The sequence below is a fragment of the Pectinophora gossypiella genome, chromosome 8, assembly GCF_024362695.1.
Source record: "Pectinophora gossypiella chromosome 8, ilPecGoss1.1, whole genome shotgun sequence".
NCBI lineage: Eukaryota > Metazoa > Arthropoda > Insecta > Lepidoptera > Gelechiidae > Pectinophora > Pectinophora gossypiella.
The window spans coordinates 9,666,722-9,680,792 of NC_065411.1; the positions used below are offsets into that span (position 1 = coordinate 9,666,722).

At 38.5% G+C, this 14,071-nt stretch overlaps 1 protein-coding gene across 1 annotated transcript in view; it reads left to right on the forward strand.

Moving 5' to 3' along the window:
• Window positions 1-1,836: 1,836 nt before the first annotated feature.
• Window positions 1,837-14,071, forward strand: part of LOC126368767 (fatty acid synthase-like) — a 30,877-nt gene continuing 18,642 nt past the window's right edge. Inside the window, exons 1-10 of the mRNA XM_050012915.1 lie at window positions 1,837-1,882; window positions 3,900-4,062; window positions 5,106-5,298; window positions 8,903-9,023; window positions 10,105-10,308; window positions 11,013-11,129; window positions 11,293-11,471; window positions 11,768-11,910; window positions 12,344-12,547; window positions 13,238-13,424. Of these exons, the coding sequence (XP_049868872.1) occupies window positions 3,919-4,062; window positions 5,106-5,298; window positions 8,903-9,023; window positions 10,105-10,308; window positions 11,013-11,129; window positions 11,293-11,471; window positions 11,768-11,910; window positions 12,344-12,547; window positions 13,238-13,424 (1,492 nt within the window). The 5' untranslated portion in view covers window positions 1,837-1,882; window positions 3,900-3,918. The remainder of the gene's footprint in view (window positions 1,883-3,899; window positions 4,063-5,105; window positions 5,299-8,902; window positions 9,024-10,104; window positions 10,309-11,012; window positions 11,130-11,292; window positions 11,472-11,767; window positions 11,911-12,343; window positions 12,548-13,237; window positions 13,425-14,071) is intronic.

Below are 14,071 nucleotides of genomic sequence, written 5' to 3' on the forward strand. Positions count from 1 at the left end.
AGAGTGATAGTGTAAAATGTAATGTAGTGTGATAGTGTAAAGTAACCCTTTCTGTCCAACTGATTCTTTCCATCCTCCTCCAACACCACATTTCAAAGGCCTCGAGTCTCTCTCTGTTCTTCTGTGTCAGTGTTTAATATTTATAGAGCAGTTTTCAATGGAGCCACGAAAATAGGCTACACTTGACTTATAATTTAAAGTAACATTATTTTTACATTAAGCACCAACCTTCAATTGTATTGCAAATTATTAGCAAGGTTTGATTAAAAATTACCATGAAAAAAAAATTATAGGCGCCACGCAGGTGCGCCGGCGCGGCAATTACTGTGAGATCAAAAATTAAAATCAGACGAAATAACATGGGCATCCAATTTAAATATCAAACATTATACACGACGGTCCGCGCGCAGCCTTCACGATCCAAGACTATAAACTATATATATTCGAGGGGGGTGAGGTAAACCTAGCTCAGACGCTGGTGGGGAGCAGAGAATTGCCGTTCTATACGTAGTATTATACCTTATTCTATGCTTATAGAGTAGCTGCCTACTTAGTACTTATATAGGGTGTTAGTGACATCGTAACGAATACTGAGAGGGATGATTCAGACCATGATTCTGAGTTGATATCAAGTGGAATTTCCGGTCGCAAAATTCATAAAAAAATAAGATTTTTTTTTCAGTCCCATATTGTGTTTTAAGCTACATAGAACCCACATTTAAAATAAACAAATAAAAATGACTAATTATTAAATTTTATAAATGTAAAACATCAATAAATAATAACGTACCTACAACTTCTGCTATGCACAGGTGAATAGCCGCACGGGTCAAGGGCAACGCGCGCAAATAAAGTATGCATTACGAACAGATACTATTTCTTCCTCTGTCACTTGCACCATAAACATGCTTCTCTCTCTTTCTCTAGTTGTCGGCTCGACGCCTAGAGAGAAAGAGAGAAAGGCGACGTGCAGCGGCGCCTTTGATGCTTTGCGCTGACGCCGCGCGCCGCCCCGCTCGCTTCCACTCAGTCGAATACTAACCTTGACCCGAATCGCATGATGTTTTTCGAGGATATTTTTTTCCTGATTGTGAGTGTTTTGTGTTTGTTTTATTTTATAAATGAGTAGTGTCGACAATGATGATGGATCATAGACCATTTACTGCGCAAAAGTATGGATGATTGTTGATGTTTTATTAAAGAGCAAGGTGTTGTGTTTGTGAGTGCGTGTGATACCTACCTACCGCGGAGGAAACGCGATGTTGCATACCTACGTGACGTGACATGTTCTAGGGTACCTACCTAGGTACTTCATCCGAAGGAATAACAATTAAGGTAAGGCAAGAGTAGGGTTTTTATTGTTAATAAGTTAGGAACATTTTAATAACTGGTAGGTAGTTACCATGCGTGAAAAATCGTGGCAGTAGGTGTTCTACTTCAACAAACTCAACATTTTTAAACGTTGAACCACTAAGCATCTAAATACAAGAGAATGAAAACTCCTACCTAGATTTATATCGTATCACGCACGCGTAACGTAGCCGCGCTTAGGTTTAGTGACTGTTTCGCATTGTTCGACTTACATTGCGGCACAGTAAAAATTCAAAATCTTAATTAAACATTTGCGACAAGAAAAACACCCACCATCGTTTTTAGTACAATCATATACGCGTTTCATTTTTTTTTCGTTACGATGTCACTAACACCCTGTATAGATAAACGTGATATAATTGTAACGACCACAGAGTACTTTGACTTCATGTAAATTTTATATTGAAATGTAAATATATACTTTAACTTTAACGTAGATAATTTTATTAACATAGTAAACTAGTTGATTGCCTAGATAAGTTCGTGTGGAAGCGTATCGGTAATTAGTTTGGTAGGTGAGTAAAAATCCAAATCTATAAATATTACCTATTATAACCTAATAATAATAACTTTTATTTCAGACCAAAATCTATATCGTGTTAGTGACAAAAAACTTAAAAACTATGTTAGCAGGAAACTTAGTATCTATTCTATTTACAATTTACAGCATATGTTGCCCCATGCATTTTTGTCCAGTGGCGTAAGACAGGATTATCCACACTCCCCGCCACTGCCGCCAACAGACTGTTGGAGCTGCCCCGCACCCGCGCCATCAAGGATGCTGCTCGCTTACGCATGATGGCGTAAAAGTCATCTATTTTTACTTCCGCAAACATTCCCGACGCGCTGCAGTAACGTGGCAATCCCAACAAGGCTCTAAAAGCATTGTTATACTGAACACGTAGCGCGCTGTAGGCCCTCTGAGTATAGTCAATCCACAGGCTGCAAGCATAGAATGTTTGGCAAAATGCTCTAAATAACACACACTTGACTTCTTTAGTGCACTTTGCAAACCTACGGATCAACATATTACTCCTCACCGCCAGCGCCCTACGCTCGCGACCAATATCAATCTCATCGTTTTGCGTCTCAGTAACCCAATGTCCCAGATACTTAAATTCCTTCACTACTTTAAGTGGAACGCCTCCGATAGTAACCGGCGGAATGGATTGATAATATTTAGAACCTACTCTAAAAACTAGAATTTCACTTTTACGTGCATTGTACCTTAAACCATGGGCCACCACATACCGCTCACAGATAGCGATCAACTTTCTTATGGCACTGATTGAGGGGCCCAGCAATACCATGTCGTCGGCGTAACTAATGTTGTTGATACATTTACCGTCAATAGAACAGCCAACCATGGCACTGCTTAGTCCACCAATCAGTCCATTCACATATAAGCTGAACAAAATTAATTGGCCTGCAGAACTAAGTAGTACATTTTAAAAATAATAATTATATATTATATATAATAATAAGAAAACAAATATATTTGTTTTCTAAACTATAGACGTTAGAGATTAAAACAAAGTTTTAAAGGTAGTTTTATCAGTTTTCTTTGTAACTATTAAAGTATACATTAGTAACATTTCGAGTCCTTTTACCCAACTGTCGCGAAACAAAAAGTCGGGTTATGTGTTTGTCTACTATGTGTGTATGTAATGCACGTCTATGTCCACCTAAATTTTAATCCACTTGTCAGAATTTACCAAATGAAGTGTCGCTAAAATCGTCCTAATTTTCAGATGGTTATAGGCAACCGTATATGACGTCATGCTAAATTCAATGTGGCGTACACGACATAAATTAAGGACAAAATGCAGTAATATTTTAATTTAAATGATAATATAACTGTTCAGATATATTCCGGATAGGTTTTAAATCTTGCATAAAATATACAATGGAAACACAATTATCTTAAAAATTAGGCCCCAAAAGGAAAGATGTACTTCAATAAAAATATAAGTTTAATAACTAAAACCCGACTACGGAAAAATCATACTCTAAGATAAATATAATAATATTTTTATTTCAAAAGTTTATCTTTTCTATCTAATAAGTTATTTTAATTATAATAGAACTTCGTTTTGCAGACCAGTGTATATTCTAAGTGAAAACCTTGTTATTAACATACCTACTTTTTTTTGAGATATTTTAATGTGAATGATTTCCTTCACCGAATTATAAAAAAGGTGGTTATTAATAAGCATGAGAAATTCGTCAAATATAGACTCCAGTACTTTATGACGTTTAAATTGTGTACTATTACTTCATATAGCTCTATACTTACTTAATACATAAGTACGGTCACGAGCATTAATATGTATACACTTTGGTACCATGTCACATTAACTTTTTTGACAGAATTGAACTGTAAGTCTCAGTAAATGTCAAATATGTTAGTGCGACAGAGTCCTAAAGTGGGTACATTATATTGCTCATCACTGTACTTAAAACATTTCTACAGTCGTACGTTTAGGTACCATTTTTTAAGGAGTTTAGGTATGTAGGTTTGTCCACAGATTTCTCCAGAATACAATTATGGCTCCGACACCGCAGGAATCGATACCTCCAAATCCTGAAGTGACGACCCTAGATGGTGAAACAGTAGTCATATCAGGAATATCAGGCATCTATCCGCAAAGCCATAACGTCAAGGAACTGTCTGAGGTTTTGTATGGGAAGGTAAGTAAATTCCCATTCTATTTCTTGCAGTGTAATTGTAATGCGATGGGTCATTAGCGAAGGTGTACTTGGTGATTGTTACCGAACAACAACGTTAAACAATGACGGAACTTCGGGAGCAGTCAAGCATTGAATGGGTAAAAATTTAGTAGCTTTCACATCGGGATCCTTCCCGAAAAGCTACTAAAGTAGGGCGGACCACGCTTCGACAGGCATCATACATAAACTCACGCCTATTTCCCACCGGGGTAAGCAGAGACTAAAGAATTCCATTTGCTTCGATCCTGACACACTTCTCTTGCTTCCTCCACATTCATCAATCGCTTCATACACGCACGCCGGTTCAGAATAGATCATATTAAACCTTTTCTAAGGACATCTCCAATTTGGTCATCGTAAGTCCTTCTCGGTCTTCCTCAGGCATCAAATTGTCGGTATCGGCTATTGACATCATGAGAATAGTCATTAACAAAGCCTCCGAGCTTGAATTTTTTTGTAAATGAGTTGGCAACTAGGCTAAACACCTCTACCCACCTGGTGCGCTGCATCCTGCTTATGGACGGTACTGAAAAGTATCGGCATCCGAAGGACGTTAATATACGATTCCGACCACCCGATTAAAAAATCAGCTCGCGACGCCAAACACTTCAGGACCTCGATGCCGACCCCGCCGGCGTGGTCGACGATTTCCCTTAATCAGCGCTTATCGCTATCGACCCATTTGGGTCGATTATTTCTTTCAAATATTGTTCCTCTCAGACAACGCCCTGAGCGAACCTCGGTCGCGCCCAATTGGGCACCCTCAGGCCTGTTGTCTTAAACGTTGTACCGGGTGAGAGCCTTCAGCGCTCCCCATTTGTCCAGCCAAGTAGTTAATGCCATTTGTGGCAAATCTACAATAAGTCACGTCAAAAAAAAAATAAGAAGAAAAAGGTGTGCTGCAACGTGGTTGAGTATGCTGTGCACTCCCTCCAGTTGATTGAGTAGAGGCCTGTGCGCAGCAGTGGGGCGTAAATAGGATGTTTATACTATGCCATTTCCAGGTGGATCCTGTGGCCTCAAGCAAACTCCGATGGACTTTCAACCACCCGGAAGTTCCGCCATATGTCGGCACAGCCCCTAATCAGGGTCGTTACGATGCACAATTCTTCAATACGCATTTTCGACTCGCTGACAATATGGACCCTATGAGTCGTAAAATCATCGAACATACCTATCAGGCAATATATGATGCTGGTCAGTATGATTTTGGGAAATAGTTTTATTTTAATAAAAAATAGTAATGAGGTTAGTCTTGCGTATGCGTTGAATTATATCAAGGACAAAAAATAGCCGTACGACGTTTATTTACGTAGTTAGTCCTTAAAGCCCATGCCGCCTGTGCAGGAATTTCCAAATTTAAATCGAATTAAAATCCCAGCAAATGCTTTTACAATTTAATTGTCAAAAAGTCATGATAAATGTTTTTCTGAGACAATATGTATAACATATACTCATATTCATATTCATATTCATTTATTTCGTAATAGTTATATTACATGTCATATGGAAAATATAATAATACAATAATGGTACTTAAGTACTAAGCGGTTAATTTTAAAGTTAAAAATTCTTCAAAGCTATAGAAAGTGTGTTCGAGTAGCCAGCATTTAAGCCTACTTTTAAAACATTTCAATGATGGCGCGTCAACGATTGATTTAGGCAATCTGTTATACACGGTTGGTCCTGTCACATGAGTCAGTTTGCTGGACTTGGCTAGTCTGTGTCTGACAGGTTGGAGTCTATTCGCGTGCCGTAGCGTTTTTACGGCCTGGTCCCCGCGCAGTCGATACCCGTCAATATGTGTGTATACGTACACAGCAATTTGAAAAATTACGATAGACGGGAGTGTAAGTATTTCCAGCTCAGCAAAATACGGCCTAGCGGACACATCCTGCGGAACGTGTACTATGGCTCGGATCGCCCTTTTTTGCATTCGGAAGGCCCGCTGCCAATCCGCTGCACGCCCCCATAGCTCGGCACCGTACGTCAATATTGAATGCACCGTAGCAAAGTAGCAAGATCGCGCCACATGTCGTGGAACGACACGAGCTACCCGCCACAGCGCAAAACACGCACTCCCTAATTTGCCACATAGCTTCCCTATATGAGGTTCCCAGGTTAAGCTGCGATCCAATTCATAGCCCAGAAATGTGGTAGATGTCATCTGCTCCAGTTTCGTGCTACCCACGTAGGTTGCTATAGGCATCGGTGACTTACCGCCCAGGTGGAAGTGTAGGAAGTGTGTCTTGCTTAGATTTAAAGCTAGGCCGTTGATACCGAACCACTGCGATAACTGAGCTGCGCTCTGGTTCAACCTTTCTTCCAGTTGTTGTAGACTAGGAGCTGTAACGACGCAAGCGACATCATCGGCGTACATCAACACCTCTCCAGCGTCAACAGCCTCGGGTAGGTCGTTTAGAAGCAACGAAAATAAGATATTTGACACCGAGGAGCCCTGAGCCACACCCATAGCAGTGCAAAGCGGGTTAGACCTCACACGACCGCCACAGGCCACCAACACTTGTGACCTTCCTTTCAGAATGTCTGCAAACAGTGCTTGTACCGGGCCTCGTATGCCGTAATGAACCAGCTTGTTACCGAGCACGGAGTGATCAGCAACGTCGAAGGCCTTTGAGAGGTCGCAACACAGCACCGCCACCTGCAAACCACGCTCCCGCGCGTCCATGACGCGTCGCACCACCTCCCTCGCTACTCCGGTTGTCGAACGACCTGCGCGGTATGCATACTGACGGTTAGAGATGGCTTCAGTTGCTTGTAAGAAATTTGTGAGTCTCTCACTCAGTCCATTTTCTAATATTTTGGCGACAGCCGGTATAACTGAAACGGGTCTGTATCCATCAATATTTTCTCTCCTTCCCTTACCTTTAAAGAGCGGCGATATTTTGCTCCTCTTCAAAGACAAAGGAAAAATACCGTCCCGAATGCACCGATTGAACACGCAAGCTAGCACCGGAGAGATCTGATCGGCAACCGAGTTCAACAGAGCCATAGAAACCTCATAAATATCTTTAGTGGGCTTATGCGGTATGCGTGTTTTAATAATTTTGCGTACTTCATTTGGAGTAAAATACCGCAAACGAAGAGACCGATCAGATGGTGGGCGCGCGGCGAGCAGCATGGTAAGCACGCGCGGCAGGTTCGCCGCAGGCGCTGCGCAAGCAGCCGCAGCACTCACAAACCGTGAGTTCATGGCATCCACGACCTCCTTCCTACACTTGAACTTCACACCGCTAGAGTCTACGGCTATGTCTGTGAAGTCAACTTTAGGCGTATTGTCTTTCCCTCTTTCTTTATTCACAACCTCCCATACGGCTTTACAACGATTTTGGCTATTGCTTATTAACTTAGAATAATGGTCTGTCTTTTTATTTTTTAATAATAAATTATATTTAGAATCGGTATTTTCAATTAAATTTTTAATATTGTCACAGTAAGGAAATTTATTCTTTAATTCTATCAATTCAAATAAAAATTCTTTAGTATTTAATATGTCGTCTGAAATCCAATTATTATTATTACTATATTTTTTTATATTATTCTTTCGTTTCATAGGAAAACAGTTGTTAAATTTGTTATAAATTACATTTATCACAGTGTTAGCCATAGATTCCGCCGAATTTCCATTCGAGGCAAACACATTTGTCCAATCGACGCTTTCAATTGCGGCGACAAAAATTATCATCTTGGCGTCAGAATAATCTCTAACAATGCGAGTTAGTGGCGAAGGTACTCGGCGAGAGCAAATTAATTCACCGCGGATCGCGTGATGGTCGCTTATGTTAGTTATAACGGGAGACGTATGTACTGATGCTTTAGGTAAATTTGTGTATAAGTGGTCTATCGACGTACTCGAGTGAGCGGTTACTCTCGTCGGGAAATCTACCTCACACCTAAAATTGTAGTAAGACAGAATATCGTACAACTTTTTGGCATCTGGGCACAGTTTGTCTAAACAGTTAATGTTAAAATCGCCAACTATAATACACTCGCAATCGCTTACACTAGCTTTCTCGATCACACTTTCCAAGCAAACTAGAAACCGTTCTGTAGTCCTGTTCAAAGACACATTAATTACACCCGTTCTATAAATGCATATAATGATTAAATTGTAATCTATAAGACGTATAGCGGACACTTCACACAATGGTTCTACTGATAACGCAGTAAACTCCTGCATTTCAACGGCGTTTATGTCGGTTCTTATATATATACAACTACCACCATGTTCTTCCCATTTCCGACAATATTGGGATATTAGAATATACCCGTTTAAGTTAATACATTTTAATGTATCTTCCGTCAACCAATGCTCTGTTAAAGCTAACACGTCACACTTGAGGTCGGAACTAAGAAGAACTTCGAGTTTATCAGTTTTATTATTTAGTGAACACATATTTTATACTAGAGCGAGGCCTGTTTAAAAATTATGTACAGTAATGTTTCTATTAAAAAAATATTGTACTAAAACGCGAAAGCACTGCATCGTGGTTCACTCCGCGACTTGTGCTGAGTGAGGCCCTTTTGTCTCAGGACGTCCACCACCACCTTATGATCATTTCGACGAACATCCGTTTTGCTTTTTTCGTAATTGTTTTGTAAAATTTTAAATGTTGTTATTGTATTGTTTTTCTGTGTGGCGTCCTTTTATAATAAACTAAGTACCTACTATTTCTATTCTATTCTTCTATTCTAAATTTGTTTGAAGTAATATTAAGATATCTTAATAGTCAAAGGTATATCAAAATAGGTAATGATTATTATTTTCTTTATTTTATAGGGTTAAATGTGGAATACTTTTCTGGTAAGAATATTGGAGTCTACGTCGGCTCTAGTTTTTCAGAATCTGATAAAGCCGCTTTTTATGACAACAGTACGATTATTGGCTATGGACTCTTAGGGTAAGACATGAATTTTTAATATTTATTACTATACGGTCGTAAAGCCCAAAAGCCTTTTAAAATCCAAATCCCATTGTTTAACTATTGTGTCTGGAAATCCGGACGTTATGAGGATACAATAACAAAAAAGATGTTATAAAGATCCATATCATATACCAGACCAAGATCACTCTCATGATTTGTCACACATTGTTAACTGTGGAAGCTAGAAACAGAAATAATAAATAAAAGGTTTGGATCACTTACAGCTATGCACATTATACCTAACATTTAGGTAAAATATAATCAAACAAAGTAAAACAGTATATTCATATTATATTATTTTAAGCCGACTGTGGCGAAGCAAAAAGGAGGGTTATGAGTTTGACCGCTATGTATGTATATATAAGGTTTTAGTGACATCGTAACGAATACTAAATGATTCTGATTAATATCAAGTGAAATTTTCCGTCGCAATATTCGTGTTTTCTTTTTAATTTTGTAAAATTATTTTCAATTCTATACTTTTGCGATGGAAAATTTCACTTGATATCAACTCAGAATTATTCTGAGTTCATTGCAACTCATTAGAGCTGAATCACCCCTTTCAGTATTCGTTACGATGTCAATTACACCCCGTACAAGTACGTACAGGTAACCAAAACTACAATACGACTACAAGCACATACCTATGCGTGTTAGTGACACCGTAACGAATATTTATGGGATGATTCAGACCATGATTCTGATTTTCATATCAAGTAGAATATCCTGTCGGAAAATTCATGAACATTTCAGTGTTTTTTTTATTCTTTTCAATTCCATACCTTTGCGACGGAAAATTCCAGTCGGTATGAATTAAAAATCATGGTCTGAATCATCCCTCAAAGTTTTCGTTACGATGTCACTAACACACTGTATGTACTTGTATATATATACATTATATACCTTTCTCGTGTACCTGATTCGGAGTAATTTCAGAGAAATATAGCTATTTATTTGTTTCACACTCTTCAAAGCGTTATTTTTCCGTAGACGGGTTTTAGTTTTCAAACTGACGTACCTATATTTTTATTAAAAGTATATTATCAATTTGTTCTAGGAATAGCAAAAGTATGCATGCAAACCGTGTTTCATACTGGCTCAATGGTCAAGGACCGTCTATGACAATCGACCAAGCATGTACCAGTACATTAGCTGCGCTAGAGCAGGCTTTCTTAGCAATACGCCGTGGAGATTGTGATGCAGCGGTTGTGGGGGGTGCTGACATATGTTTGCATCCTCAAACTTTGTTGCACTACGGAAGGTAAATAGAAGCACATCCCGTCACTTCATACAAAAAACTTGTATTACACAGACACTACACATTGGCGCGTACGCATAGGCGTAGATATGCGTGTACGATAACGCACACAGATGTGTGTGTGACGTCTGATGCCCTAAAGATTGAAGACTAAAGTAAGACCAAGGAAGGGTGAAGTAAACGCATTAAACTTAGCTCAGCCGCTTAGGAGAACTGCTGTTCTGTACGTAGTATTATTCCTCATTCCATGAAATAAGTCTGATACAGACACAACTCATACCCATAATTCCTATCGACCTGAACATGTCATCGAAGACAAATTGTATGTCATTTACTGTTAAAGTGTTGCATAACAATAACTTTTAAGACATGTGTGGGATAGGATGATACACAGCTCATTTCAATTACTCCCAGTCCAGCACCATAGATAATAATAATATTAGTCGGATTTGACAGAAGGATCAATTGTTATGGGCGAAGTATCATGATATCCATCTTAGGACTTCGTATCAATAATGGCTGCAAATTGTCTTTGATTACATGTGGCTCTACTCATCCCATGAGGGATTACGGGCGTGAGTCTATATACGTGAGCTGGGTTAAATTGGAAAAGACCGAGGGAGATTTTATTGCCGAATCACAGACAAAGATATAAGTACCTACAATATTTTTGACTGACCACAGATATTTTATTTGATCTGTTACAGAATCTGCATGTTATCTAAGGACGGTCAAACCAGATCTTTCGACGAAAATGCTCACGGTCTCGTCAGATCTGAGGCGATCGGTGTTATCCTTTTGCAAAAAGCAAAACATGCTCTCAGGTAAGGAAAATGGGTTTTCTGTTAAATTTGTGTGTATGCCGAGTTATCAAAAATCAGTATAAAATAATTTAATAGAAGTCATAAGTTCGAGCATTGACGTTATATTGTGCCGACTATCACCACTCCGACGCATTGTATCACTCTGCATCTTTCTTTTTTATAGAATCTATGCAGAGGTGTCGCATGTTAAAACCGAATTCAACCCCCTTTTAACGGACAACGAAGCTAGCAAAAATCTATTCGCTCGTGATCCAGAGAAATTTGCTAATTTTCTGCGTAAATTCTACAACGAGACGAAAATTTCTCCTGGACAAGTAGAATACGTTGAAGCATTTGGCTCTGGTAAGTCTAATAGTGGTAATGTACAATTCATATTGATCTTCTTTTAAGATTATATTGATTGATTTTGATTTGACCTGGTACAGCCAGCCTTTAACCCTTTCAACGCCAATGACCACCGGTGATAGACCTTTCATTCATAATATTATGACACTTGGCGTCGAGATATCGCCTGTAGGCTGGGGACCTGAATGTGTTAACTGTAAAATAAGATAATTAATTGACACATGCGTGTTCCGCAACAAAAAAATATTATAGCAACGACAAGTGGTTATTTTTAATAGCGAAAAATATTTTAGCTGAATCACGATCTGACAAAGCGGAGTTAGAAGCAATCGAGAAAGTGTTTTGCAATGACAGAACAATTCCCCTGCACGTGGGAAGCGTTATGTCCAACATCGGATATTGTGGGGCAGCTTCTGGACTGTGTGCACTGACCAAAGTAAGTTAATGATTTAAATACAATGGTGGAGGAGAAAATGAATTTGACAACGCAGATGAAATAATCTTGAAAAAGTTATTATTGTTGTTGTCTTGTAATAAACATTAGTCATAGAAGCTGATGTCTGCTGTCTGCAAACAATTATCATCAGTTTCTATCCAAGTACCTAATTTCCTTTTATTTAAGCAATCTAATAAAAACCTAATATTATTTCATCGATTTATTTTTCATTCATGTAAGGGAAGGTGGAAGGAAAGAGAGGAAGGTGAAGACCAAGAAGATCTTAGAAGGAACAAATTAAAGAGAAGGCGTCGTGTTATAAAGAATTAAAAGAATTGGCCTTGAAAAAACAAACATGGAGAATACTACACCGACAAGAGTATAGTTCTTAAGTTAATGATGATGATGATTTTTCAGTATGTTAATTTTATAGGTGTTGCTGGCGTATCAAAAAGGAGTAGTGGCAGCAAACCTCCATTGTACGAACCCTCGAGGTGATGTGGCAGCTCTGAATGATGGGCGTATGAACATTGTCACTGAACATCAACCCATACAACATTCTTACACTGCTGTAAATGGACTCTCTCTCACTGGCATCAATGCTCACGTGTTACTGCAAGGTCATTATAAGCCTAAGGTATTTGAATTTTAAATATTATACTAAGAACGTTCTAAAAATTTGAATTTGGTTATGTATGACAGATGAAGAGCATACTACTAATAAAGTGATGTACAGGAGTACGGGAAGAATTGAGTGAAAGATGAAAGATGTGAGTACTGATATATATGACACCTGATAGATATGAATGGGAAAAAACAACGTATTGTGCGGGTTACGGACAGGAAGTCAAGTTATAATGTTAATTCATAAAACCATATAATTATAATTAAAGGTACTAATAACATTAAGATACACGTCTTACAAATCAACAAGCATGATAACTTATTCGGCAAAAGAAGATCTTCGTTAGGGAGGTGGGGCGAAGGATAAGTGACAGGGGGTCGGATGCTCGTGCGGGTTGTTTCCTGGCGCAAAGGTTGTCCATCGCCATACAACGTGGTAACGCGGCAAGCGTGATGGGGACCTTTGCGCCCGGATCCACCCGCGGGGGCTTATTTGACTAAATAGATTGTTATTGTCTATTTTATATAATGTGTATTTTTGTTTTGACTGTAATGTTTATTACGAAAAGAAGATTGCTTTTGAATAATTTGTGGTACTATTTATTTATTATTTATTTAGGTACTATAAAACATACACAAAAGCACACCTTTTGATTTAAAATTATATATGATATGCGTCATTCAGTGTAAATATTTATTTTAGGACGTTAATCGATACAAGTCTAACATACCACGTTTAGTGACAATTTCTGGAAGAGAAGAGACAGCTGTTCAGGTGGTGATCGACAATTTAAAATCGCGACTAATAGATCCTGAAGAACTGGCATTATTGCATAATATTCATGAAAAGAAAATCTTTGGACATATGGGGAGAGGTTTTGTTATTCTCGGTAAGTGTTACAATAATGTAAATTAAACTTCTAGGTATGTTTCGTCGTTGTCGAAAAAGAATCAAGATGATCTATTAAAGAATCTTTATTTTTGCAACGATCTCCGTACTCTAGTGGTTTGAGTTACATCATTTGTGAGACTTTGTTTGGCTAGGACATGGCTGAATGACTCGATTGTCCGAAAAAGTAAGGTGATTCCGCGCTTCATATGCAAGTTAAGCCATTGATCATTGGCTATTAGCCCAATGATCAATGGCCTGCAGCTGACCTGCAGTGAAGCAATGTGGTGGGGTATGCTCCATACCCTTTCGTTTGATTGAAGCGACACATGTGTCCAGCTGTAGGATTTATATATGCTATTAATTATGAATGTTTATGTTATTTTTGCATTCGTCATTGAGATTAAATTTTTGACTGTTAACTGTCTATTTCGTCCATGTTTGTAAAATTTGTTTTGTATATTGTGTGCAAAGTATATTTGTATTGTATCTAATAATTTGAGTTCACTTTTATTTGAATTTACAATCAACATTATTATTCAGCCAGCATCATCTTATCACATTTTGCACCTACCTTTCCGGTCTTGCGCTGCTTTCATCCTCAGCTTTTCCGCAGTTGCAAGTATGTCATCCGACCATTGGACCACT